This window comes from Phycodurus eques, chromosome 10 (genome assembly GCF_024500275.1).
Source record: "Phycodurus eques isolate BA_2022a chromosome 10, UOR_Pequ_1.1, whole genome shotgun sequence".
NCBI classification, from domain to species: Eukaryota; Metazoa; Chordata; class Actinopteri; order Syngnathiformes; family Syngnathidae; genus Phycodurus; species Phycodurus eques.
Genome location: NC_084534.1, coordinates 6,997,826 through 7,022,808, shown reverse-complemented (window position 1 = coordinate 7,022,808; position 24,983 = coordinate 6,997,826). Strand labels below are relative to the sequence as shown.

Genomic DNA, 24,983 nt, shown 5'->3' with positions numbered 1-24,983 from the left:
TCTTGCTAGTTCCAGTTATGGAAGTGATTAAGAATGATCTGGCATCGCTGTGTCTCTTCATGATCACAGCATTCCCGCAACAGTATTTTGTCTATGTTGAGAGAGTCATTGTCTACAAATCCATATTTGAGGCCAATCTCCCTCTCACTTTGCCTTGTAGTAAAGACAAAAAAAAAAAAAAAAAAAAAAAAAATGGAAACAGGCCGAGGTGCTTTTTCCCCCCCCCCCCCCCTGCCAGTTTTTAGCTATTGTCAGCGGTTCGCCAGCAGGTGACGCGCTAAGCACTACAAAGTCATTTGAAAAGTATCCCACAGCGTTGATTTCTGGCGTCATTTTCGCTCCCGCTGCAGGGTGGGTGGGCTCTGGAACAAATAACACTGCTGATTAGTGAGTATTCGGTTTATTCTGTAAAGATTCAGAGAAAGTGTAGAAAGGATGATACAACAGTGCTTTATGATCAAGCTATTTCATAAAAGTATCGTAAGCGATCATTACACCGTAAGTCCAGATTCCATTTATCTCAAACCAAAATAAATTTGTAACATTCGACACAAGTGCATACACTGCTGGTAGGAGATTAACCTCCAATTTCACTTTGGATGGTATAGCACCGTTCTTAGCTATTAGCAGCTTGACAAGGATGCAGCTTAATAGGATATCCATGTAGTGACTGTATGTTTATATAAACACAAGAAAATTCCGAAGGGAATTTCTCCCCATTTGGCTCTCTAGCTAGCTCTCGATCTCACTCTGTCAGTGTCAAAGGATCCAATTGGTAATTTAGCTTTCAACAACAATTGGCCAGTCACAATATTTGATACGATATTAACAGTTACAGCTCATATGAAAACATCTCCAAAGCAGCACATGATTTTTTTTTTTTTCACAGATATAGACCAACAGCGATCCTTGATGCACTGGCTGTTTGTTTGTTTGTTTTTGTGTGTGTCTTTTTTTTGTTTTTGTTTTCCTCTTTCTTCTTCTTTATCTTTACAGAAAGCGCAGTAGCTGGAAAGCGAGCTGATGGACGAACAGGTCGTATAAACACATGGACAGAGCTGAGTAAGGCAACGTTAGCGTGACAGGCTTGTCTCTGTTCAGTTTGCAGGGCATTGTAGGTTATTGATCTGGGCAAAGCTGTCAATACCTTTGCAGTGGGGCAGTGGGATTTTGAGCATTGCTGTCTTCATTAGTGCATTGAATATAGTCTCTTGCGTGTAGCTGAACCACAAAGTGATCACCGACATTGATACGGGTCTAAATAAAACATGTTTGATTGCATCTGGACTTACAGTGACTATAGAAAAGTAAATAGAATTGGGGAAAAAAGCAACAACAACAAAACAAAGTAACATTCAAGGCAGTGCTTAAGTACTGGTTGCTAAAAAAAGTAAAAAATATCACAAAAAAGCCAACAATAACATTTCTTTGACACATCTTTTGTCCATTCAGTCAGTAAACCCCCTTTTGTAGTGCAGTTTCGATCATATTCTGTATATAGATTTCTCACTGTGACCCCAAAACATTATCTCTCGGCCTCATCCCATCCTATTTTTGTTCATTCAAGTCAGTTTTCCAGTCAGTGTGCGTCTTCTTTTTCTTTTCTTTGATCCCTCATACTGACCTTATTGTGCACCCTCCCCACACGACCACAAAGAAGCATGAAAGGCTGAAACATCACAGGACTCGAGAAGGTGAGAAGTTCTTTCTTCTGACACGGGAAGAAGCGATGGCAGATGGAAGAGGAAGAGGAGGGGGGAGGGGGTGGGGGGTATTCACAGTTACAGTCAGAGTCTTACGGTCCAGCTACAATCACATTTGCTGTCATTACAAACACTTTTTTTTTTCTTTTTTCTTTTTTTTCTCTGAGCCCGGCCGGCCAGGGAGCAAACCAGCCTTGTACGCGTGCGACTTCATCACACCTCCAGCAGCTCCATCCTCAGGCGATCCCTAAACGTGAGCAAGCAAACGCAACATGCACAAACAGGTGAGGATCCGATCCCAAGGTTGTATGAAAGGAGCGTGCCGCTCGGAAATCCACCCCACTGAATACAATTGTCATGATTTATTCACACGTATTAGCATGCGCGCTCAATCTATAATTCAACGGGCTAGACTCCTACTTACCTAAAAATAGCTTTTAAAATTAAAAAAAAAAAAAAAAAAGACACAGACCCTTGATTGGCTGAATGTCTGTGCACATACACACGGCGCACAAACCAGCTGGTCCACTTTCATCACGTCACCTGAAATGTTAAGTTTTTATTGACTTGTAATGAATGCTAATAGCATGTCGATTAGGGTATGGTGTTGCTATATCGCAGTCAGGGGCGTCAACTAACCAAGTACAAGTACTTTGTTACTGTACTCAAGTCGTTTTTTTGCCCCAGGTATCTACTTGAGTATTTTTCTTGCGACTTTTTACTTTTACTCCTTACATTTTCAAATTGAGCTCGTTTACACCTTAAGCTTAGCGACGGCACAGCATTACAGACAGAGAGTGGTAAAAGAGCCGACTTGTTCCAGCGTTGTTGTTTATTTAAATAGACCTTAATTCCTATAAAACGGGTATTTTCTAATGGCGGGCATCGTCACGCGGCCATTTAAAAAAAAAAAAAAAAAAGAAAATTATCTTTCTCTTCTCACGTACGCCGCTGTAACAGACTGTATATATTCAGTATTAGGGTAGTTCTTGTGACCACAATGAGCCAATCAAGTAGTTTGTTTACCGGAAGAGATTTGCGGACTTGAGAAAGCGGGACGCTGTGTTGCCGCCTGTTCAAAAGGAAAGTTAACTCGGAAAAGAGAGTTTTTAAAAATGAACGGATGGGCCAGTACTTTTCTATTCTTCCAGACGCCAGCTAAAAAGTGTTGTGTCTCATATGTTGCGAGACCGCGGCTTTATTACCAGTAAGCAGCCGTTCTTGCCGAGACGACTCGAACTCGGCTAGACAAAATAATTTTGACTTGAAATGTACATCAATGATCAACCTCTTCCGATTTACTCGAGAGTCGCGTGTTCAGTGTTACTTGAAATTTCGGCTTGATGTACTGCTTCACTTCAAACGATTGTGAGCTTTTCATTTCTTTTATCGCGTTGTAGGCATAAAAACAATACAATTTGTAGTCATGAAATATAGTCCTGATGTGTTTGTGCCTGTTTAGTGGATATTTACTTGTAAGTTATTGGTGTTCTTTCTTTGTATTTAAATGTGAACCTGTTAAGGGTTTGGATGTGTGGTTAAAAATCCTTTTATATTTCAGTATTTTTTGGGGAATATATTTATTTGTGTCCCTGTATTGTTCTCCTTTAGTAGGATCAAAATAGTTTTTCATTTATCCTACAGACAGATGTTATTTTTTTCATGGAAAGCAAAACATATTTGCTCGGACACCTCCGATTGAGGTTGATCGTTCCCACCTATTTGCTGCATGGAGCATTTTGCGGCAATTGTTTTTCATGGGGTTTTACGGTACCGTACGCTGGAAATGTATGTTTAAATCAAATTGTTGAAAAATATTAGTTTGCCTGTCTCAAGTGACGTAAATGTATTTTCTTTACTGTAATTGAAATTGACGGCGGGGCACCAAATTGAAGTGTTTCATTTTGACCAAAGGATTGTTTTTTTTTTTTTTTTTTTTAAATTGAATGTGATTTGCGCACGCATTGCGGACTTAGACGCAAGGAGCGGCATTGACATTGGTAATAAAAATGGATAAACGTTGCATTTATGGTTAGTGTAAAGTCATTTTTGTTTTTAAACCTGGATCTATCCCTGACAGGATGTTGTGTTCGGCCCTCGAATCTGACGCACTATTGGCCGTAGGGTGCGCGCCGGGTAAACGGTAGCCTACTGGGAACGGGAGCTGGGAGGAGCCGCCGCTTAGACGTGTATTTACTGTATTTCTTTCAGATGAACCAGAAAGACGCCATAAAAAATTAAATTTTAAATAAACCTTTCATATTTGTTGGGCCTCTGGGGAAAGTCAAATCTCCTAACTTTTACAGCGCCTTTCCCTAACCTTGGTGAAAAATGTCATCGGGTCAAGGTGAGATTAAAAGGGGTTTTCTTTGGAACATAGCACTGTTTTAAATCATTCCACTTTTCCTATCCGACGTTATCCTGCGACGGCAAGTATCGCTGACGTAAATCTCTGACATGAAACTACTATTTTCCGAAGATGGATTATAAAAAGCGCTCCTGACATCGAGTAACTCCTCCTCGCCAGTAGTTCGCCCGACACTGCAGCAGTTTGACACGTCGACGAATCATGTGCGTCAGAAAGAAAGAACAGTCTTGAAAATGATGTGCCATTGTGTTAATTGAAATTGTACGTATCAAACGTACTTGTGGTATCGGTACTCTATTATATCTGCATCAGTGAGTGCTCTAGAGGGAGTACTCGTATTGCTATCGTTCTGAAAAAAACAAAATGGCATCGAACATCCCTAGGTAACATCCTTTTATAAAGGCTGCTTAAAAGTAGACTTTACGCCGATCTGATCGGTGTGAACGGTATCGGCGGTGTATAAAGCCTACTTAAAAGGTGTGTTCAAGGTTGCATTAAGGCACCTTCCCAAAAGCATTTTCAGAATTCGAACAAGCTTTCCTCCAAATATGGTCATTTTGCTCGGATTGGATAGGAAACGAAGGTTCCTGGGCAAAAATAGAATCCAAAGAGGGCTGTTGTTTCCACAGAGTGGAGAGAATATACTGTTTGCCTGGGAGTACTGCTGTATTCTGTTTGTATGCGTTTCAACTCCCTGTGCGTTTAAGTAGCAGTTGTTTGACAGTCTATAATTACTGTAACGTCTATTCTAATTTCTTTAGCTCGTCTATGGCATTTCGTTAGACAAAATTATATGGTTTGGTTGAACAGGTTGGTGTTTTTTTTTTTTGTTTTGGTCGGTTTTACAGTAAACTTAAACTTGGAGTGACAAACAGCTTGAGGCAAGCACGCGTCGCCTCTTATTTGACGAACTTTGTGAGCGAGACGGAGACCAAGCTACTTTAAAAATGTGTTTTAATGAGTTCAAATTGTGTTTTTATCAGTTTAAAGGTGTTTGAAGTGTGTGAGAGAAGTAAAACATAAAATAATGTTATTTGTTATTTTTTAGATAATCTCTCTATATCGCGGATTTTCACCTATTGCAGGTATGTCTGCAACGTACTTGACCTGATAAACAGAGATCACTGTACAGTTTTTTTATTTTCCGTGACCAAAAAAAACGTTTTTTTTTTTTTCAAAATTTATAAGATGTAAAATGTATACCAAAACAACAGGTGGCGCTATAACACTAACCGTGTGTTGCTGTTTTAGCTCATCGGAAGTCAGAGGAAACTCATTTACTGAAAAAAAAAAAAAAAAAAAAAGTCCAGTGACAATAATTGTTTACAGTTAACAGGGGGAGTTAGCAGTACATTGCACGGAAATCTTCATTCATTTGTAGGGATAATGAACATAAACCCTAAGGAAAGATGGTGGTTAAGAGGGGGAAAAAACCCAACTCATCTCTGAAAGCAATACTCACTAAATAAACAAACACGAAACAAGTAATTTGCAATAAATAATTGTGACGGTTCCAAGAAAAGCAAGTAATACAGTATGCTCAACAGGTGGCAGACCATTTTGAATTTTCTCCCAATACCACACTCGGATTGTCATGACATTGTCCTGCCTTGAGATATGTTTCACATAGTTAAATGGACTGAATTAGTTGTTAATATTGCAGGAAATGAAATTCACTGCACGCAGGAATTTCGGAACATTTTGAAAGTACAGTGGCACTTTTGACTTAAAATTGACCAAGGTTGTAATTAAATGTATTAGTGCATTTCTTAAAAAGGAATGATTTAGTAATTCTTTTGTTACTATTATTATTAAATTACTGTTACTATTATTATTGTTATGCTCAGGATTTCATATTATTTTGTTTTATGTAGGCGGCACGGTGGACGACTGGTTAGCACATCTGCCTCCCAGTTCCGAGGACCCGAGTTCAAATCCGGCCTCGCCTGTGTGGAGTTTGCATGTTCTCTTCGGGCTGAAATATGCGCCAGCAGGAACTGAATTTGAATTTCTACACTTGAATAATTGCACTTACAAACTGAATTTGAAGGGGGAAAAAAATCATTTGAATTTGTGTTGTTTAATTTGAAACAGTGCATTTAAAAAAAAAAAAAAAAAAAAAAAAAACCTGAGTCCGAATAGTATAATTTGAAATTGAATTTCTTGGTTTGGAAACTGAAGTCCAGTAAACTTGAAAGTGAATGTAAGAATTTTTTATCCGCAATGAAAATTGAAATGTTATAGTTTCACATTCAGTTTGATCATTTCAGATTCAGTTCGACAAATTCAATTTCAAATTAGCTGCGACAGACATCCAATTGAAGACTCTAAATTGCCCGTAGGTGTGAATGTGCGCTGCGATTGGCTGGCGACCAGTTCAGGGTGCACCCCGCCTCTCGCCCGCAGTTAGCTGGGATAGGCTCCAGCACGCCCGCGTCCCTAGTGAGGAGAAGCGGTGAAGAAAATGGATGGATGGATGGATGGATATATGTGTGTTATGTAAATAAGTGTATTGCTTAATAATCGATTAATCTGTCGATTATATATTCAATTAATCGATGAATCAGATTTAAAAAAAAAATATATATTTTATTAGTATTTAGTTACTGGATTTGGTTGTGTGTGTGTGTAGAAAGAGAGAGAGAGCTTGAGTGATAGATAAATAGTAAACACATTTTCCAATGTAATTGTTTTGCCAATTCTAAATGATTTTTGCTTTGTTTTCATTTTTCTCAGAATAATTGCAATTGATTTATAGCGCTTTGATAAAGACCTCCACTTAAAAAAAAAAAAAAAACCCAAACAAATCTCCGCCTTACTTGGGGGTTTTGGGCCCCGCTCATTTGAATTACCTGGTCTGATTGGCATCGTTGGGTTGTTCAATAAGTGGCTGACTGGCAGTTAGCTGCTGATGGTCTCTTTCTGGCCAGGCGTCCATCAAGACTCCCGGCTGTGTGGAGGTCTCAGCTTTGATTAGCTCTCTGCTTCCCTCAGTCCCCATCAGACCGTGCAGTGGTGAGTTGAAATCCTGCCATTGAAGCCGTTGGTCAGTGTTTATTCCTCCTTCCCCTTCGAGGGGCTTGTTCACATCTTGTTCAATATGTTTCTTTTTGGCAGCCGGCAGGTCCTTCTGCGATTTGGCTTCAACATCTCCTCTGCCACTGGCTTCCTCTGCATCTACAGCTGGTCGCAGATAGGTCTCCAGCCACTTCAGCTGTCCATTCTTGTGACTGTGGCGGCTGTCACTGAACCAGCGTACCACCTCTGACTTAGGCAGGCCCGTCTGGATGCTTAAGTCCTCGTATTGCTGACTGTTGGGCCAGCGTGCGCTGGAAAAAGCCTGGCGAAGGATGCGCAGCTGCTGGGCATTCTTGTTGGCCCAGGGGGGTGAGAAGGACCCTTCGGCTATCTCCGACTTGTGATCTTGATGTGCAATCTCAGAGGTGCTCTCGCTTTCATTCATTTTCAGTCTCCTGAAGTTGATCTTGATGGGTTCAAATTTCAGCTCTGAGCAACTTCTGTCTCCGGTAAAAAGGTCATCCTCCTTGATAAGTTGCTGCAAGATTGACATGCCTTTTATGCTAAACTCCTTGTTGCATTTACCCTCATCAATCCCAGATGAACTACCTTTTGTGATGACGGTGGTGCTGGTGGTGCTTTGATTAGGGGAAGTGCTGGCATGGTTCAGGTGGGGAACACTGTCTTTAGAGGCAGGGTTTTCATTGGTAATACTGCTGCTGTTGCTCTGAATGTCGCGTCGCTCGTCCTTCTTCAAGGTGTCAGCCTGCTCTTGAGGACTGATGATGGCGCTGTTATGATTGTTATTTTTGTGATGATTGATGTTGCTGGTGTTTTCTACGGCGCCGTGACTGCTTAAACCTTCCGGTCCCGTCAGTAAACTGTTGCGTGTCTTGTCGTTGGGGTAGTGCAAATCATTATTGCTAATATTTGTGGAGCCGGCAGCAAAGTTGTGGATCCCGTTGGTCGCGCTGCTGTTATTCCCGGTTTTCCGGGAGACGTTCTCACCACTGACACCGCTGCTTGAATAGCTGGTGATGCTGCTGCTATTGCTGCAAGTGCTGCTGCTACTGCTGCTGCGACTGCTGCCGCATCCAGCCGCCACGTCCACGGTGAGGCCATTGCTGCTCTTATCTGGCTCCGCAGTGGGTTGAATATTCTTGGTCAGTGTCTGCGTTGTTCTAACCAGAGACGGAACCTTCTGAGGGAGAAGCGGAGTCGAGTACGAGACCCTCGTCACATGGGGATTAGTTGACATGCTGGCCTGCTTAGCAATGACTCCGACAGGCTTGTTTCTTATGCTGCCATAGGGGACTTCAGCCATTGGAAAGTGTGGTCCTTTTGAACCTGAAGGGGTTGTTACGGTGTGGTGAGTAACAATGTGATTGACATGACGCTGCGTGGCAGGTTGCTTTTGGGGTGCTCCACCCTGGAACACGGTGTTGAACATCTTCCTCCTGGCCTCTTCTATTTCCTCCGGAGACCAGCTTATGCCCTGCTTGAGTCTTTGGGCAGTAAACCACAGTTTGATCTGCTCTTCGGGGAACTCTGACACTACTGTCAGGTAACAGAGCTCAGCTTTGGTCGGGTAGGGGAACTTGCCAAAGGACGTCTTAAGAAAGCTGCTGGTGTCCATGGCGGCATCGTAGGTAGGGATGCTGCTCAGAGGGATCATCACCTTTGGAAGGTCTTTATTGGAATCGGAGGAAGGTGGGGTGTACAGGGAGGGAGTGTGCTGGTGAAAGACTTGGTTGGACACTGCTGTCGCAATCACGTGACTAACAGCTGTCCTCGGCATAGCTTGGGCGCCAGAAACACTGAGAGCCCCATTTTGGAGTTCAGGCACATTTGTCAGCATGTTGGGGTCTACGTCTTTCCCACTGACTTTCTTCAATACTTCCACGGTATGAGATACTACAATCCTTTTGTGCTCTCCCTTGGCTCTCATCATCTTTGCAATAGGGGTTTTGCTAAGGGAGATTCCAGATTCTCGGTAGGGGTCTCCATTGTCCGTGAAGAGGCTTTGCTCCACTGCTGTGATGCCATCCCTCTTGTTGACACTCAGGGAGGCGGTCATCAAGCCCTCCATGATTTTAGGATGCGTGTTGGCATTATGCAGAGCCAGAGCCTCAAAGCGAACAACTGAGATCCCACAGTTCAAGCAGTAGAAAGTGGGATGGGCCCTGAAGTCTAAGTGGCAGTTGTGCATGTGATCCAAATAGTAGTTTAAATCTCTGGACTCGAAAGAGCATGGTGGACAACTGTATGTACCTCCTTTCTGCACCTCGCTGCCACATTCGGATTTGGATGAGCTGTGAGAGACATGGCCAGACTCCTCTCCAGAGATGCTGAGTATGCCGTCTTCTGGGATTGTTGGTAGGAGTTCTGGCAGTGAGCCCAGTATAATTTCCTCGCGCACATGTTTGGATTTGGATGGTATCATGCAGGGTACGGTGGATTTCCTCTTGCTGGCCATTGTGTAGTTTTGTGGAGATGGCAAAGTGAGTGATTGATTGTCCGGTTTGATGAGAGCAGAGGGCGAGTGGAGTTTAGTGTCATGGATCAGCCACAGTGTTGCTTCATGCCTTCTGCTGCTCTGGGACCTTTGTCCAACTTTAAAAGCTCCCAGGGAACCTGGGAGGCACAAAAAGTCAGAAAACAACATCAAATTACTCCATCGCTCCAACCTAGCAGCCGGTGACCAATCCTAAGGATGCGGGTGTTTAACTTTCCTAAGCACTGCGCACGCTGTATTTCTACATACCACATAACAGAAGTGTGAATGTGGGGAAGCTAAGAGCCTTACGCAGAGTAATAAGTGTAGGTGGAAATACAGTGTGACAATGTAGGTGGTGTTGCTCTACAATCACGGCGCTCAAAACACTTCCAGGGCTTATTTCTTTTTGCTCAAAATAAAACTATCTTATATAATATATATCTTATATATAAGTACTATTTAGTGTCACAGGTAGATGTAAAGCGGATTTGTTTGAAAAGCTATTGATAGCCACAAAGCACTTATTGACGATTCTAAAATAGCCTTATGTCAAGACGTGGTGTTTTGGAAATTCAAGCGACTGTACCAAAGACAATGGCAATTAAACAGGAAAATGTCCGAGGGCAACACACACACACACACACGCACACGCACACACGCACTCTGACAATCGCTATCACCTGTCAGTGTTCCGTTTATTTCTTTCGGATTTTCAGACTTCTGTCTTGCTGTCTGTCACTTTTCATCAATTCAAAAAGAGACCATGAAAATCAACACAGCCAGCAATGACAATGTCTCATCTTCATCATATTTGTTGTTTTTCTTGACTGCCGCCTCAGGTTTAACTCAGCTAATAATTCATGGCATGTGTATTTTTAGCAGCGCTTCATACAAAAACAAAAAAAAACAGTAATTAAACTGTAGCCTTGCATGCCAACTATAGTCAAGGCGCAGAGCGAGTAATGTGATTTGCAGGCTTTGAATGTGACCGGGGATATTTGTTGCCAGATGCCACCTGGCTCCCTCAAGGAAGGAGTTATTATCAGTGAATAAATATTAGCCCCACACTTCCTCTGGGATTTTCAACCTCTCGAGTTGAGTGTATTTCCTCCACTCCCTTGATTGATAGTACCACATCCATCCCACTTTTCCAGCTATTTTACATTGTCTGCTGGCAAAAATATGCACACAGGTTTTGTCTCTGGAAGTGATGAGTATTCATTGATTTATTTTTTTTGAGCAGGATGTTAGTTTTACTGAAAAAGATATAAAGGGTATCTCAAAAACACCGTACACACGTGGAATAATTAAACTACAATTTCAAACTTCCAGTATTCAAATGAGTGGAATCGGAAAAGAAAAGCCAATTAGTTAACTGTGTATACATTTTGGAGACTCGCAGTCCAGACTCTTCATTGCGTACACATGCTTTACCTAATGAGACAAAACAGGAGGCTACATATACTGGAGATAGATCATTCATGCTTTGCTTTGATTCACACCATCAGAAAGGTATTCGTTTAACACTAAGTTTATGATCATGGTTGTATATAGTTTTTGTTTGTTTGTTTGCATTTACATTTGGCTTGACAAATTCATGTGGCGACAAAATGTCATCAAGACAAGTCAGATTGCGCTCTGCGTGGCATTAGCAGTATCAGTCTTATACAATGTTCATGTTTATACTCATTTTGGTTACCTTTGCTCCATGAAAGGACACAATGTTTTACACCACAAATACAGCTATACGGTGCAAGTGTATTTAAGGCAGCGTTCATGTGAGTGTTGTTTCATAATAATTCTGCTGGATCAAACTATTGTGTTGAGCATTTGCTAAAAAGCATGCATCGAGCCAAAGCACACATATCACCGAATGCACAAATCCATTTGTAAACCGCGTCCGCTGTCTTAGAACACCTCAGTCATGCACAATGAATTTCTCTCCTTACTTCACTGTATTATTATGAGGTGAAAAATATGCCTCTCACCAAGACATGCATATTCGAAAAACTATGGATACTCTCTCCGGGTTAGTGTCGCATCGGCAATACAGCTCGCATTAATCGCTGTGTAGCAATAGAAAGTAAAAGGCATGGAAAAAAAAAAAAAAAATGAATTCTTCACCCTCTGCCCTCTGCCTGAACTTGTGACACACAAAGAACCTCCGATCATATTTCTCTCGTCTTCTTTTCTGGGACTGGAGAATTGTTGACTTGTGGCATGTTTTGAGAGAGTGAATAGCTCTCACTATGTCCATATCACAACGGTTTAACCTCATCTCATGGGTTGATCATACCTGAGAGAAACATCAACTGCACAAATTCATCATTCATACAACAAACTGCTACGATCGAGTCTACCTACAATTTAGTATAATATTGTGTTGGTAACATGGGTATATATTTGACTGCATTTTTCCTTTTCATCATGTGGCATTTGGACATGATGAAAAGCTCTTTCACAGACTTCCATTTTACAGAAGCCACCCTGGTGGCTGGTAAATAAAAGATGAACCTGTTCCTGAATTAAAACCCTCAAATGACTGCTCAACAGCACTAAGTGACCCCAGACATTGACAAGCTCCTTGTGACTACTTTTTTTTTTTTTTTAATTTATGATTTTTTTTTTAAAATTATTATTATTTTATTTTATGACAGACAGCTGCTGCGTTCGGAGAGAAATACAAACAAAACCAAAAAAATGAAACAAAACAAAACAAACACAAAAAAAAAAACACACAAAAAACTAGGTCACCAGCATCTTATGCAGTAATCCTGCTTCACTGCATCCAGACCCAGGCATGTGCTGTACGTTTTGGTGCCAGACAGGTCATGATATCCTCTGATGGAACACTCAATTAACCCCTGCTAAGGACACCATGTTTGTACTCTGAACTAAAGATTTACAAGTGTGTTCATGCACCAGAAGGATGGAGACATGCACATCTGTATGAAAGATGCCAAGATGCTTTTTCGAGTGTTGAGAGAAATCGTTGACTCCATTTAGTTGTGCAGATTCTCTTTTTCTAACGGATGACGACACTTGGCAGATCGATCGATCATCACAGCACAGCAACCGCAACAACAAGGTTCTGGGTTCAAATAGGTCCGTGTGGAGTTTCCATTTATCCTTGTGCGCTTCTCTGTGTAGACTGGCACAGTCCAAAAACATGTAAGCTCGGTTCACTGACAACTCTAAATTGCGTGTTGCTGCGAATGTGAATGTTTGTCAGTGTCTATGTGTTAGCAGACAAAATGTGATTGACGAGTAATCACCCTAAGGCCTTATTCCGTTTTAACAGAAAACAGTAAAACACTGTTATTTTGGCAGTTATTTTTGAAGCCTGAAAGCAAGGGTCTCAAAGTGTGAGTTTATTTAATATAAGCCAGATTGCTATTGTTTCTGTCTAAACGCTGAAAGCGCTCGTCTGTACCAACAGAGGTCTGTTCAAGCATGACGTGTTAGTGTTCGAACAAGGGGTCCTCGTTTTACAGAGCTTTGTTCCTATGGAAGCAATGTAACCTCAATTGATATGTGCAGTATGTTTGAATGCACCGTAGTCGATCACAAACCTACACTAATGCAATAATAAAGTTGTAATTACAGTAAATCTTTGCATGAAAAATACTTCTTGGACATAAATATAAAGCAATCAAATGAAAAGAGTACTGAAGTGTGACATCTTCTACTGCACGACACAATATTCTTACGCAATGCCCTGCAAATGAGTAACTGTGCCCCTCTGCCCCCCTGTAGCCTTTTTGAGCCAAACTTATATATATATATATATATATATATATATATATATATATATATATTTTTTTTTTTTTTTTTTTTTAATCTATGTGTAAATTTATTAGCCACTAACACAGATAAAGATAAAGATTGATCATTTGCATTTGGTCACGTCACTTCCTATCAGAGTACTGTATACACACAGCTGATGGCCATGCCAAGTGTGAAGTGAGCTGATGGCTTTCAAAATTGGCTCCTCCACGGCAATATGCGAGGATTCATTCTCCACTCTTGAGTAGCGCGTTCTCAGACCACCGGCGCCCAATGCTTTATGAAATGAAAGGCACGGTTGGTTCAGCTGGCCTTTGAGAGACGCAACCCAAGAATGCAAAAATGTGTGGAAGGAAACTGAAAAATGTCCACATTCGCCGCCTCGGCTCTTCTAAAGCTAAGCGATGTGTTTACTTTACCCGATGCCCATAATGGCATACCTTTTCATAACGCTTAATTCGCATTTATTGAGCAGCAGAATGTGCCCCCTCGCGCGGACCAGCTTGGCGAGCAGGAATGTAACAACCAAAATAACAATGACTGCGACCACGTCCCTGTTGTAGTAGGTTTGTGTGTAATTTTTCTTCAGAAGTGGTGGTTAACTGCACCATTAATGTTTTCAGAAGACACATTACAGTAGCACCTTGACTTACAAGTGCCCCAACCTTTTTGAGTGCCGTCGCTTGGTCAATTTTTCACTACTGCGACGGCACTCGAGTGGAAACAAAAGGCAAGCGACAGTCGCTGATGCATTTTCAGCAGTTTGTGGAACGGGACAAACAGTCAAACACCCACAAATATAAAACGAAAACACTCGCAAGGAGTATGGAGAAAGACGGCCAACGAGCTCCTGACATCACTCACTACTACATGCCGTTTAAAAGGACATTTTACAATAGTGTTGCGTTTCGTCATTAAAAACCTGGAACAAATAATAGTGGTGTTTGGGGAGGGGCTGTAATGGATTCATCGCATTTCAACTCATTTTAATTGGGAAAATGTAGCTGATATACAATACAGAGCGAGTAAATTGAGTAAGACTTGTAAGTCAAGGTACCACGCTACTTAGATTTGACAAATTCTCAATAACACAGAGGCGCCACAGGTCTTTTCAAAAGATGGTTTTCGATCTTCCATGAGGACAAGTAGTGTGTGAATGTGTGTACAGTGTCTTTACAAATTGCCATTTATCGCTCTAGCATGCATATTAAAGTATTGTTTTAAAGGTCCATGTGACCAGAGATCTTTGTTATCTATATGTGATTCTTAAAAACAGAAAAGAAAAACATTCCCAATTATATTTGGTCATTGTCCTGTAATTGTACCCAAAAACTCGCAAAATTGGCAAGGCTTCTACCAAATGCTGATACAAACCCAAAATGATTACATATCTGATTATATGACTCAGGCGCAAATTGACAGATGGTATGTAGGCACTAAATTGGAATTAGACAACTAAGCCTGCAGTGCAACTAAAACCAAAGTGTGTTCGTGTGTCCCTTTTAGGGCAATGGGGTGTTCACACAGAAGTACTACTTCAGAAACCAGCAATTCGCAGGTCGACTCCAACGCCTCCATCCCGCATGGGTAGCACGCACACAGGATATATAGCAAGCTGGGAAAAACCTGTTAAAATGCTGCCGTAGATGACCAGTAATTAAAGAGGGTCTAGTTAGCTGGGCTAGGCTGGGGCTATATATCTAAATCACCTTTACAGCTTTTTGTACGTAAAAAGTTCCATTTAAATTGAAATCCATTTAGAGAAAAGGTTTGACCCGAAAAATATGCAATCAAAATTGTTTTTCATTTTGAGGTCACTTCTTGACCTAGCTCCGGCGGAAGATTTTTTTTGTGTGCCTTCATTTTCAATTAGTGTACAATGAAGGCCTTGGCTGTTGAGTAGCTGTGTTTCCATTATTTTAAACCTCTCCTCGAAAACGGACTCGGGGTTCACATTAATGGTGCGTCAGTATTTGCTTTTTGCGTGCTTTGGGCAACTGAAATATGTTTTACTTGGTTTCATATATTTACAATGATGTCTGGGGATCTGCCACACTTTCTCCCGCTGGCCAGAAGTTTATTGCCAAAAAAGGTGTGAAATGCGCGAGAGAAAATAGATGAATGGATGGAGAAGGTAATTTGGTAACAATGCTGGAGTGTTACTGGAGCAGCTGCGTTTAAATGGGACAAGAGTCAGTGGCAAGGCAGACGTGGGCCGAGTACAGACGCTGCGCTCCCTGTAAAAACCGTCCAGTCCTTTGGTGAGAGAACCCAAGACGAGTGAACAGTTTGCATAAAGAATCAAGTCACCTATCCAAAGAATGGCCCACTATATCTGGACGAGCGTGACTGGAGACACAAAACAAGGGGTTCCCGAGACCTCGGGCCATTGAATGTTGCCGATGAAAAGGCAGGATTTGTGTTTTGGTGGAAAGGTGGACAAAGCGTTGACCGACAATGTCCCCACAGGGTGTCACATGGCCACTGTGAAACAAACTCTCTGATGCACCTTTCTCTGGGGCACCCACACTCACGGAAGCACACTGCCTTGTTGCTAAACTGTTGCTCAACTACAAAACAAGCGTTTCCAACGAAATGGGATTAGGCTCTATATAGGTTGGGGGTGGGGGGGGGGGGGGGAGTTAAGTTTAAAGTGATTTAATAGCAGCATTACGATTTGAAGGAGGGCTTGTAATTTCCATTGCAGTATTATATTTACATGCCATTAATGTATGATTATAATCTCTACTTTTGTACGGCTGAGTGCTTCTACCTCTGCAAGCGGCACTGGCGTCAATTTCATCACTTCATAAACCGCTGCAGCAATTAGAATATTACGTGAAAAATCTCCAGCGTGCTCGACAAAGTGGTTGCTAGACATTACCATTGAATTCAAAGCAGCCCACTGGATGCAGACACTCCCAGATTGCTGGGTCAGCTACAGTTGACATTAACAAACACAGACTTGTGTTTCGCACCGCGCTGCCTGTCACATGAAGGAGAGCGTGGAGGCAGGAGGAAGAAGAAGCAGGACAAAGGAAGACAAAACTCAGACGTCTGGGAGTAAAGCGAGAAGATGACTGATGATGATGACAGCCTGCGCTCTTTCAATATTCCTCCCTGCTGGCACCTCCTAGTCGGGCATCTACACACTCTCACACACTCCCTCCTCACCTCCGCAACATTTAGCGCCTGCGACGCTCTCAAATCTTTCTCTTTGAACCAAATAACCGGCAAGGAGTCTCTTGATACGACTGCTGCAGAAGAGTTAAAACGCAAAAGGAAAAGGAGAGAAAACAATCTCTCACTCTCAAAACATTTGCGGTTAATTTGCCCTGACAGTGAGCTACGCCTGTTTTGTTTTTTGGGTTTATTTTTCCCAAATGGGGTAAAGACAGAGGAGCCTGACAGATCCATTTGAAAGATCAAAAAATCTGTCCAAAGGGAACATTTTCAGCCTGGTGCCCAATCGAGACTTGGATGTCATGTGAGGGGATCAGCTGGACACCTAAATTATAAGCCAGAGATAAGGCAGAGAAAGAATATCACTGTTTTACACAGATTGGGAACAATGGTGGCTCATTTATGTGGCAAACGTGATCCAGCGCTGTGGGCTCGAAGACGTCTTACTGTGGACATGCGATAGTTCTGTTGGCCGTATGTCTCCTCTGTCCTTGGTGATGCACGCCGGGAATAACGTGTCATTTCTTTGACAATAGCAGAGTGGACAGGTTTCACATTATGCGTGCCACTGTACGCCACGGCACCGTGAATAAGTGTGCGGCTGGAGTGATACGTGTGCTGAAATACAAGTGGGAGATGTCAGGGTGATTAGCACAGTGTTAATAGAGTGGCTGTCCAGCTCAAGACAAAATGTGACCTCCAAGCGTCTTCGTCTCGTCTGCACCCTCTTTTTGTGTCTACGTCCGACGTATTTGTGTGCGTTTGTGTCTGAACGTCTGCGACGCAGGTGTAGTCACCCTTCTTCTTCCTCCCTCTCGCTCTCTTTAATACACACACAGACATGCACAAACCCCCCCCCCCCTTACCTCCACGACTATGGCCCCGTCCACTGGGAGACTGGTCGGTCGTGCCACTCATGTGTTAACATTGCCATGGCAACCCTTCTCCTCCCCTTGCCCACTATGCCACACACACACACACACACACACACTCCAACCTCAAGACTCATACACACTGAATTCCTCAGACTGCATCTGGCACAGGACAAACTTTAATCCAAATGGGCCTGCGAGCCACATCGTTGAAAAGTCCATTCACGGTTCGGGTCCCTTTCAGACAACTTCGGGTGAGGTCTGAGCCATTTTCTTCCTCGGCAACCCGAACCCGCCTCTCCACTTCTCAAATGGTTATCAGCGGGCTTAGTTAAAGAAATAGCACAAGTGAGCATGCCGCAAATGACCTCCTGTCACCATGTTTCTCAATCAGACGCTGCAGTGACATACTTAGTGTCTCCTTGCACGTGTTTGCTGTTATGTGTTAGGGCGTAGCTTGCTGCGGAAAGCGTACATTGTTCTTCAAAGCCTTCTATCTGTGGCCCAGATGAATGACGGACAAATAAACCATGGTGCGCTGAGAAAGAATTCTGAGTCACGCATCCTTTTACATCACTTTTCATAAATAACTTCTTCAGTTCTGGAGCCAAGACTACAGGCATTCATTTGGCAACTTAGGAAGAAAAGGAAGAAAGATGGCGGCGTACCACACATTGTACTGTCCATCCTAAAATGGCTGACATCACAGCCTCGTCAAAGCCTGGCTGGCAACTGCCAGCTCCTGCATGGGACAGAGAAAGTGGCAGGGGTTCTTTCCCCACTAGTCCCACGTTACCCCCCTCCCCAGAGCACAAGTGTTTCTTTTGGTTGGAACTGTGCAAACATGCTGTTTTAGTGAAGCTTTAGAGCGGGCCGAGTTTCGCTATAGCTAAGACAGACGACAAAAGCGGCATTAAATAAAGGCTGAAAGCCCTGACTAAATTGCACCTGCATAGGAGGACACTGTCCTCTCTGGCGAAATAAATAGGACCCTGCATTGTGTTTCTGAGCGTGAATTGTGAGGCTCATGGAGTATGCTGTTTGCATAAAAAACAGCAGGAAATGTGATTGGCTTGGCATTAAGACAGTTGATTCTCTTCTTAGAACTTGAGGAATGTTGAACACTCCAAGTCAGCTAAATCTGAAAACCATGACCATATGACCTTCCTTGGTATTCTCAGGCAGGGGTTTCATTGTGAGCTGTGGGAGGCACACACACAAGCACAATACCTAGGAAGTGCTGTCAGAACACCAGAGATGTGCAGTATTGCAGGTATACAGAGGCGTGATGTGCCTGCGCTGTGTTGCGGCATTGTCAGCGTATACAAGCACTCTGCGGTGGCCATAATAAAAAAAAAAAAAAAAGAGAGTGCTTTTTGTGCAGTGTGTGTGTATGGGTGCTGGGGGGGGGGGCGATGCCACCATGGTAGTGTACAAGTGATAGCAAAGAGGAAAATAGTTATGATGACCTTAGAGCAGGGAATGGAAATGATGCCCCATTCGCACTGCTTGGTACTACATGGCACTGCGGTGTTTTACTGGTTGGTTCTCCATTTCATAACAGTACCACCACAGCAGTCGCGGGAAACTGCCAAAAACCATACCTCATTGAATGCATCGGTTGGCACAAGATGCAACAGCAACAATGAGGAGAACGGGGGTCTTCTGTATTCATTTCTCGGAGTGCCGTAAGGTGACAATTTTTATTCAAGAGGAAATTAGGGTGGCCAGGCAAAACTAGGATGAGCAGTTACGAGCCATGTGTCCTAATGAAACTACGACACGGTGCTCACTAATGTGGTCGACGGATGGCAACCCGGCTGACCAGGTAGAAATAGTACCTCGTAGTAGCAGGTACGGACAGCTAATAGGGCCGTGACGAGGTGAGGTACCATGCAGTTGAAAATTGAGATGCAGGTAAAAGGGGTACACGCCGGAGCCTATCCCAGCTATCTTGGGGCGGGAGGCAGGAGGCGGTCGCCAGCCAATCGCAGGGCACATACAAACAAACAACCGTTCGCGCTCACATTCACACCTACGGGCAATTTAGAGTCTTCAATTTAACCTACCCTGCAGGTTTTGGGGATGCGGGAGGAAACCGGAGTTGAATGATCTTTTCTACGATATTCTGATTTATTGAGATAAATGTTGCACACAACAAAAGTGAGTCAATAGTGTGTCAACATCAATTATAAAAGAACAGCTTAAGGTATATACAGAAAGTGAGCTAGCTGCATTATTAATGTGCAGAGACTCACCTCCCAGGTAAACACAGTGGCCTGCCTCAGCACATTTGCCACCTCGCTTGTCATTTGACAAGAATTTGTTATCTTTACATTTTACTTTCTGTTTATTAAAATTGGTTTATCTCCTTTGACACTTGTATGACATTTAAGAATGTTACTTCAATCACTGCCTGACAAGTCATAGTGGGATCCAATATTTAGCTCTTTGGCGTACTTACAGTTGATTGCAGATTGAGGGACAAAAGCGGACCCAACCGCAGTCCTATTTCTGACTGGATGCAAGGGAGACTGGCTGGCCTCATTAGAGCAGTTCCGAAAAACGGGAGCCCGTTCCCAGTGTACACGCGCTGGACTGAAAACCTCCACGCACGCACAACTCGCCGGTCCAAGCTGCCAGAAAGACAACGGCCAAGAGCCCGTCCACCACGTCTTACTGGTCAAGCACACACACGCCCACGAATCAAGTATGAAGCATGGAGAGCGGACAACCATACTTGTTCTGGAAAGGCCCTGTGGAAAACCTCAGTCCTTTCCTTGACCTACATTATATGTAACGCCCTCACATGGTGAAATAATTAAAGTCCATTCCCAAAATTTGCCAGTGAAACACGCTTGTGGAGCTCGCCGGGCTGCCACGATTCATTTGGCCTCTTGTTTCGTGGAGCCACATTGCAGTCCATAGTGGCAAGAAACAGTTGGTGCAGAGAGGTTCCTCCCCTTAGGGCAGAGGGAGACAGAGGCTGTGTTCGGAATCGTTCACTCTGTCCCTACTTAATCACTATACAGGGATTTTTGTTTTGTTATTGTGGGCTATGCAGTTTACTACAGAGTCAACTAAAAATCCCTGTATAGTGAATAGGGAATGAGTGAATAACTTGGAACGCAGTCTTCCGAACACAGCGACTGCATTCGAAATGATTCACTCATTCCCTACTCCCTATACAAGGATTGTATATAGTGTACTATAGTTTAATCATCAGTCAAAAGAAAAATATCTTTCGAACGCTACTGAGGTTAATTACGTCATTGCTGTCACATGATTACAACGTATCGGATCAACGTCAGCTGTTGGCCCTTCTGTAATAAATATTTAACAAATAAATTAGAAGAACATTATTTTAAGATGGGTTTATTTTACAAATTAGTACAACCAATGCACTTTATGTCCGTCCATGTTGTGATGTGTTGCTATGACAAGCGCATATTGGGTTTAACGAGGAGTTAGCATCATTGATGCACTTGCATGAAAGGCAACAAATGTAAATAGCGCAACTCACACGATTTTTTTTTATGTCATTACCATGATGGACTTTTGTCTTTACTGTTATTAAAAAGAAGTGTATTTCAATGGGCGACCACCATTTGCTGTCTGTCAAAAAGGATGGCCTTTACTATGAATGCCGACAATTTTAAATGATCAATAACCTTTGGAAAATAGGACTTAAAGTGTGGCTGTTTCAGCACGGGAGACATTCACCCTTATACAACCAAGGCAAAAAATAAAAAATACAAATAAAAAAATTCCTAACTTAGAATTTATTTCTTTTTTTTTAACAAGCGCCTTTAATGTTATTGATCAAATTATATGAAAATGACCCACATAGTGACTACTGCATACGGATTGATGCATGGTCAGTATTTCTGTACACTATTTAAAAAATAAATAAATAATGTTCTTCGGCCGGAAGTGCTCCATTCACTACCCCACTGGCAATGCCCACTTTGGGAAAATATGTAGAAATGAGCAAGCCTTGCCTCGTGTACTCGTGTTTGTGTGTGTGTGTGTGTGTGTGTGCGCGCGCGCGCGTGCGTGCTCGCGCGTGGGTGAGTGGGTGTGTGAGGAGGGCAGAAGCACATGTTGGTGGGAGGAAGAGGAGGAAATGAAAGAAGAGTCCTGTGCATTCGGGCCTACCATAGCAGGACGTGCAGAAAGGGGGGTGGGGGGCGGGGGGGTTGTGACACTTGTGCGCGCGCGTGCGGTTCCACGGACTTACGTTATGCGTGAACCCGCACGGCTCACTTGTGTGCGTGTGTGTGTGTGTGCTATATAGCGTGTGTTGCTGGGTTGGCAAGTCTCTCCCAGACTCAAAAGCGCTCCGGAGAGGAAACACGGCGGGTTGTGCAATAATCCCCCCCCCAAAAAAAAAAGAAAAAAGAAACAAACAACAAAAAAAGAAATAAGCAGATCCGCCACATTGGAGGCTATAGCGAGCGAGCAGGAGCGCACACGCAGAGGGGCTCGGCGGGCTCCAAGTGTGACAAAGTGACGCGTAAAGCCATTTCAAGTCCATTCACAAGGCTCGGGAAGCCTTCCGCGACCTCCCAAGACACTTGTCAACGGTCAGCTGGCACTCTATATAAACCTTAGGAACAGTCAACCCCTCTACAACACCCCCCCCCCCCCAGCCCCCCGCCTCCCCCCCCAAAAAAAAAAATCCTCCACCCCCTACACCTACTGTCGCCATTTTATACATAGGCGACTTCATATAAACTACAGCAGCAGATCAACATCCACAATTCAAGAGCGAGACGTCATTTCGGTAAACAAGTTCGGAGCTCACTCCGCTCCGCGTCAGAACGAGTCGATGTGTCCTTACCTCAACAGTCGGCACGGCAAAATGGAATCCGACATGAATATATCAATGACTAATATTGGATTAGCTCCGATCGCCGCGCTTTGAGGAGGAGAAGAGGCGAGCAAGGGGGTGGGGGCTCTCCTCAAGTGAACCCGCTGAACTGGCGTGAACCCGTCAGTGACCACGGCAAGGTACATTACATGACACGAGCTGCCAGGCCCGCTGCAAAACAACTATGGTCGGCGATGCGGGACGAGGCAGCTCCAAAAAAAACATAGCCCGTGTATTTCCTACGAGCACGTGATTGGGAGCGTCATCCAAAATCCAGAAGCCCTTTCATCTCAAATTTTGGAGAGGGGCGGGGATAGATCAGCGTGTGTAATGAAAAAAAAAAAAAAAAAAAAAAAAAGAAGAAGAAGAAGAGGAGGAGGAGGAGGGATGTATAGACTGGTTCTGTGCAACGTCACCACCTCTGAGACACACTGGATGGGCACACGAGAAAGGAGGAACCAGTGCACTTGGACCCAAACAAATGCAACTGAGATGAATGAAAACAGACCCGATTTCCCAGGAAGTGTTTTTGCCAAGAATGGGATATTATATGGACTCAAAGTGTGCGACTTGCCCAATACTGTGCACGCAAAGACTCCGCGGTCGCTCCTGCAAACGGCCTCGAAATCCCAAATGATATGGCTCTGAGGATTACACGCAATTGTTGGACATCCAAAAGCCATACATGGACAGGAACCCTTTCGCCGTCATACTTTCTTTGTTTCCTCTATTTAGATTTGTGTGGCTTGGACCGTGAGTCAATGTCATTCTGCGTCAAAATGTCCGTTACCAAAACATGTAATGGCACGTGACGGCGTCGCTATTTCTCAACTGATTCAAACTCAATAAAAGAACAAAATGTGAGGCTTATACGGGGTGGATGATTTATTGCTTTTGAAAGTCCAAACACTCCCTGTTTACAAAATATTGCTGCTTTTCTGCAATGATGTTGAATTTACAGGAAGATGAAAGCACATGGGCGAACTAGTTGTTGGCACAATCAAGGGGGTCAATCAATCGTACGTGGGGTTTTTTTCCCCTCCCAAATTCCAAGAACATGCATGTTAGGTTCAATGAAGACTCTAAATTTCCCCTAGCTGGGATTGGTTGTTTCTCTTTTTGTGCCCTGCAACTGAATGGGCGACCGAAGAACAAAACAGCCTTAACAAACAAACGACAGTCATTCGTGCCGATTTAGTTAACGGGCGTAGGGGGAAATATGAAAATACAATACAGTGGAGAATTGCAAGCATGAATTTCAATAAAAACCAAGCTATATTAATGCTAAGATTGGCATACTGGCAGGATTTGGCACCTCCCCATTGACTTTTACCATGGCCATGAAAATGATCATAAGGGCCTCTTAAGACTCTGATCAAATAAGCGAACTGCAACAAGGATTCGTCAAAGATCTGCCTACCATCAATACAACCACGTTGCCCGGCAAGCTCAAAGCTCAACGCCCTCTGTATCGCCTCACAGAGGAGTTCAAATGAGCTGCTGCCCCAAACCTGATGGCAGGTAGGATGCGGTCCAGCAGGCAAGAGCTGCACTCTCCCATGGTGACATTACGGGCCGGGTCCAACGTGGAAGAAGCGTGTTTGACCTTGCTGGAGTTTAAAAACAAACCCAAAAAAAAGCCTCAAAAGAATGGAGGAAGCTGGCTGTTGCCGAAATCCGCCAACAGGAGAAGTTTAGCAGGTGTGCCAAGGCAGTGTCGCAGGCTAAATTGGGCCAGTGGATGAGATGGGAGCGTGTGGAAGAGCACGAGATCAGCTGGAAGGAAATGTGTCAGACTGACGAGGGAACCGGGCATCTGCAGACATTCTCCACACTGGGCCATCAGGGAGATGTCGAGGGTGGTAGAGAAGAGTGGCCAGTGGTTATGGCTTCACTGGAGAGACGTCCAAGGTGCTCTTCCAGATAAGTTGGACTAAAACAGGAGTTGGTGGTTCTGGGACGCCAGTATCCGCTGCAGAGCCTACTGGAGACGTCACGGGCCAATCTGTGAAACCTTGATGAAAGTACGAGCCCACTTCACAACCCCAGTGATGAGTCAGACCGGACTTCCTAAACAACAACAACAACAACAACAAAGCGCTGGTTTTCCATACTTGGTATGCGGCCAGAAGTAAGCTATAGGTTCAGGGAGGGGGGATGCCCCTTTTGTGCACAGTCCCCGTGCACGTTGGATTTGTTGACATCACATCTTTTGCATTATGAATCTTTACATTGTTAATAAAATAACCACACAATAAACATTCAATTGGAATCAGAAGTGATGCACTGAACCGTGAAGGCTGTGCTAGTCGCCTAAGGTAATGCAGTACTAAAGGAGGGGTTTAACGTCTATTTTGCCGTAATAATAGCTTTCTTTGTCTTACCTGTTTGTCCAGGAATGGGTTCAGACGTTGCCTGTAAGTAACATTCAGGAACAACGAGATTATGAATTGCCAAACCACTGCATAGAAACAAAAAATGTGGGTGTGGTGTGAGCAGTGAGCTCTCGCAGGTTCCACTATATAGCAACGACTGTAATTGGCAGGATTCTCAAAATGATGTGCCAGTAATTAAGTCAGGAATGTAAAGATCCAATAACACAATACAATTTACATTCCTCTGCGGATTAAAACAGGATGTGAAGGAATCTGTTTTGGCCTCCAACCACCTCATATCCGTGTGT

General features: G+C 43.4%; 1 protein-coding gene across 3 annotated transcripts; it reads right to left on the bottom strand.

The window, feature by feature from the left end:
• Positions 1 to 384: 384 nt before the first annotated feature.
• Positions 385 to 24,754, bottom strand: zhx3a (zinc fingers and homeoboxes 3a). 3 transcript variants are annotated; one of them, XM_061686923.1, is made up of 3 exons: positions 24,685 to 24,754; positions 6,924 to 9,723; positions 385 to 1,950 (listed from the first exon to the last, which is right to left on the bottom strand). In XM_061686923.1, the coding sequence occupies exons 2-3, from the start codon at positions 9,563 to 9,565 to the stop codon at positions 1,917 to 1,919; spliced, it is 2,676 nt and encodes an 891-aa protein (XP_061542907.1). In that variant the 5' UTR covers positions 9,566 to 9,723; positions 24,685 to 24,754; the 3' UTR covers positions 385 to 1,916. The 3 variants fall into 3 exon arrangements, with proteins under 3 accessions (XP_061542907.1, XP_061542905.1, XP_061542908.1); XM_061686921.1 differs by lacking the exon at positions 24,685 to 24,754 and adding an exon at positions 22,271 to 22,586; XM_061686924.1 differs by lacking the exons at positions 385 to 1,950; positions 24,685 to 24,754 and adding an exon at positions 22,271 to 22,586 and having other exon boundaries at positions 6,920 to 9,723.
• Between the last annotated feature and the right edge of the window lie 229 nt (positions 24,755 to 24,983).

Coding starts and splice junctions, on each gene's coding strand:
- zhx3a (XM_061686923.1), bottom strand. CDS start 9,565: ATGGCCAGCAAGAGGAAATCCACCGTACCCTGCATGATACCATCCAAA. Junction 1,951..6,923: donor AACGATGCCAATCAGACCAG/GTAATTCAAATG, acceptor GCTCACGTTTAG/GGATCGCCTGAGGATGGAGC.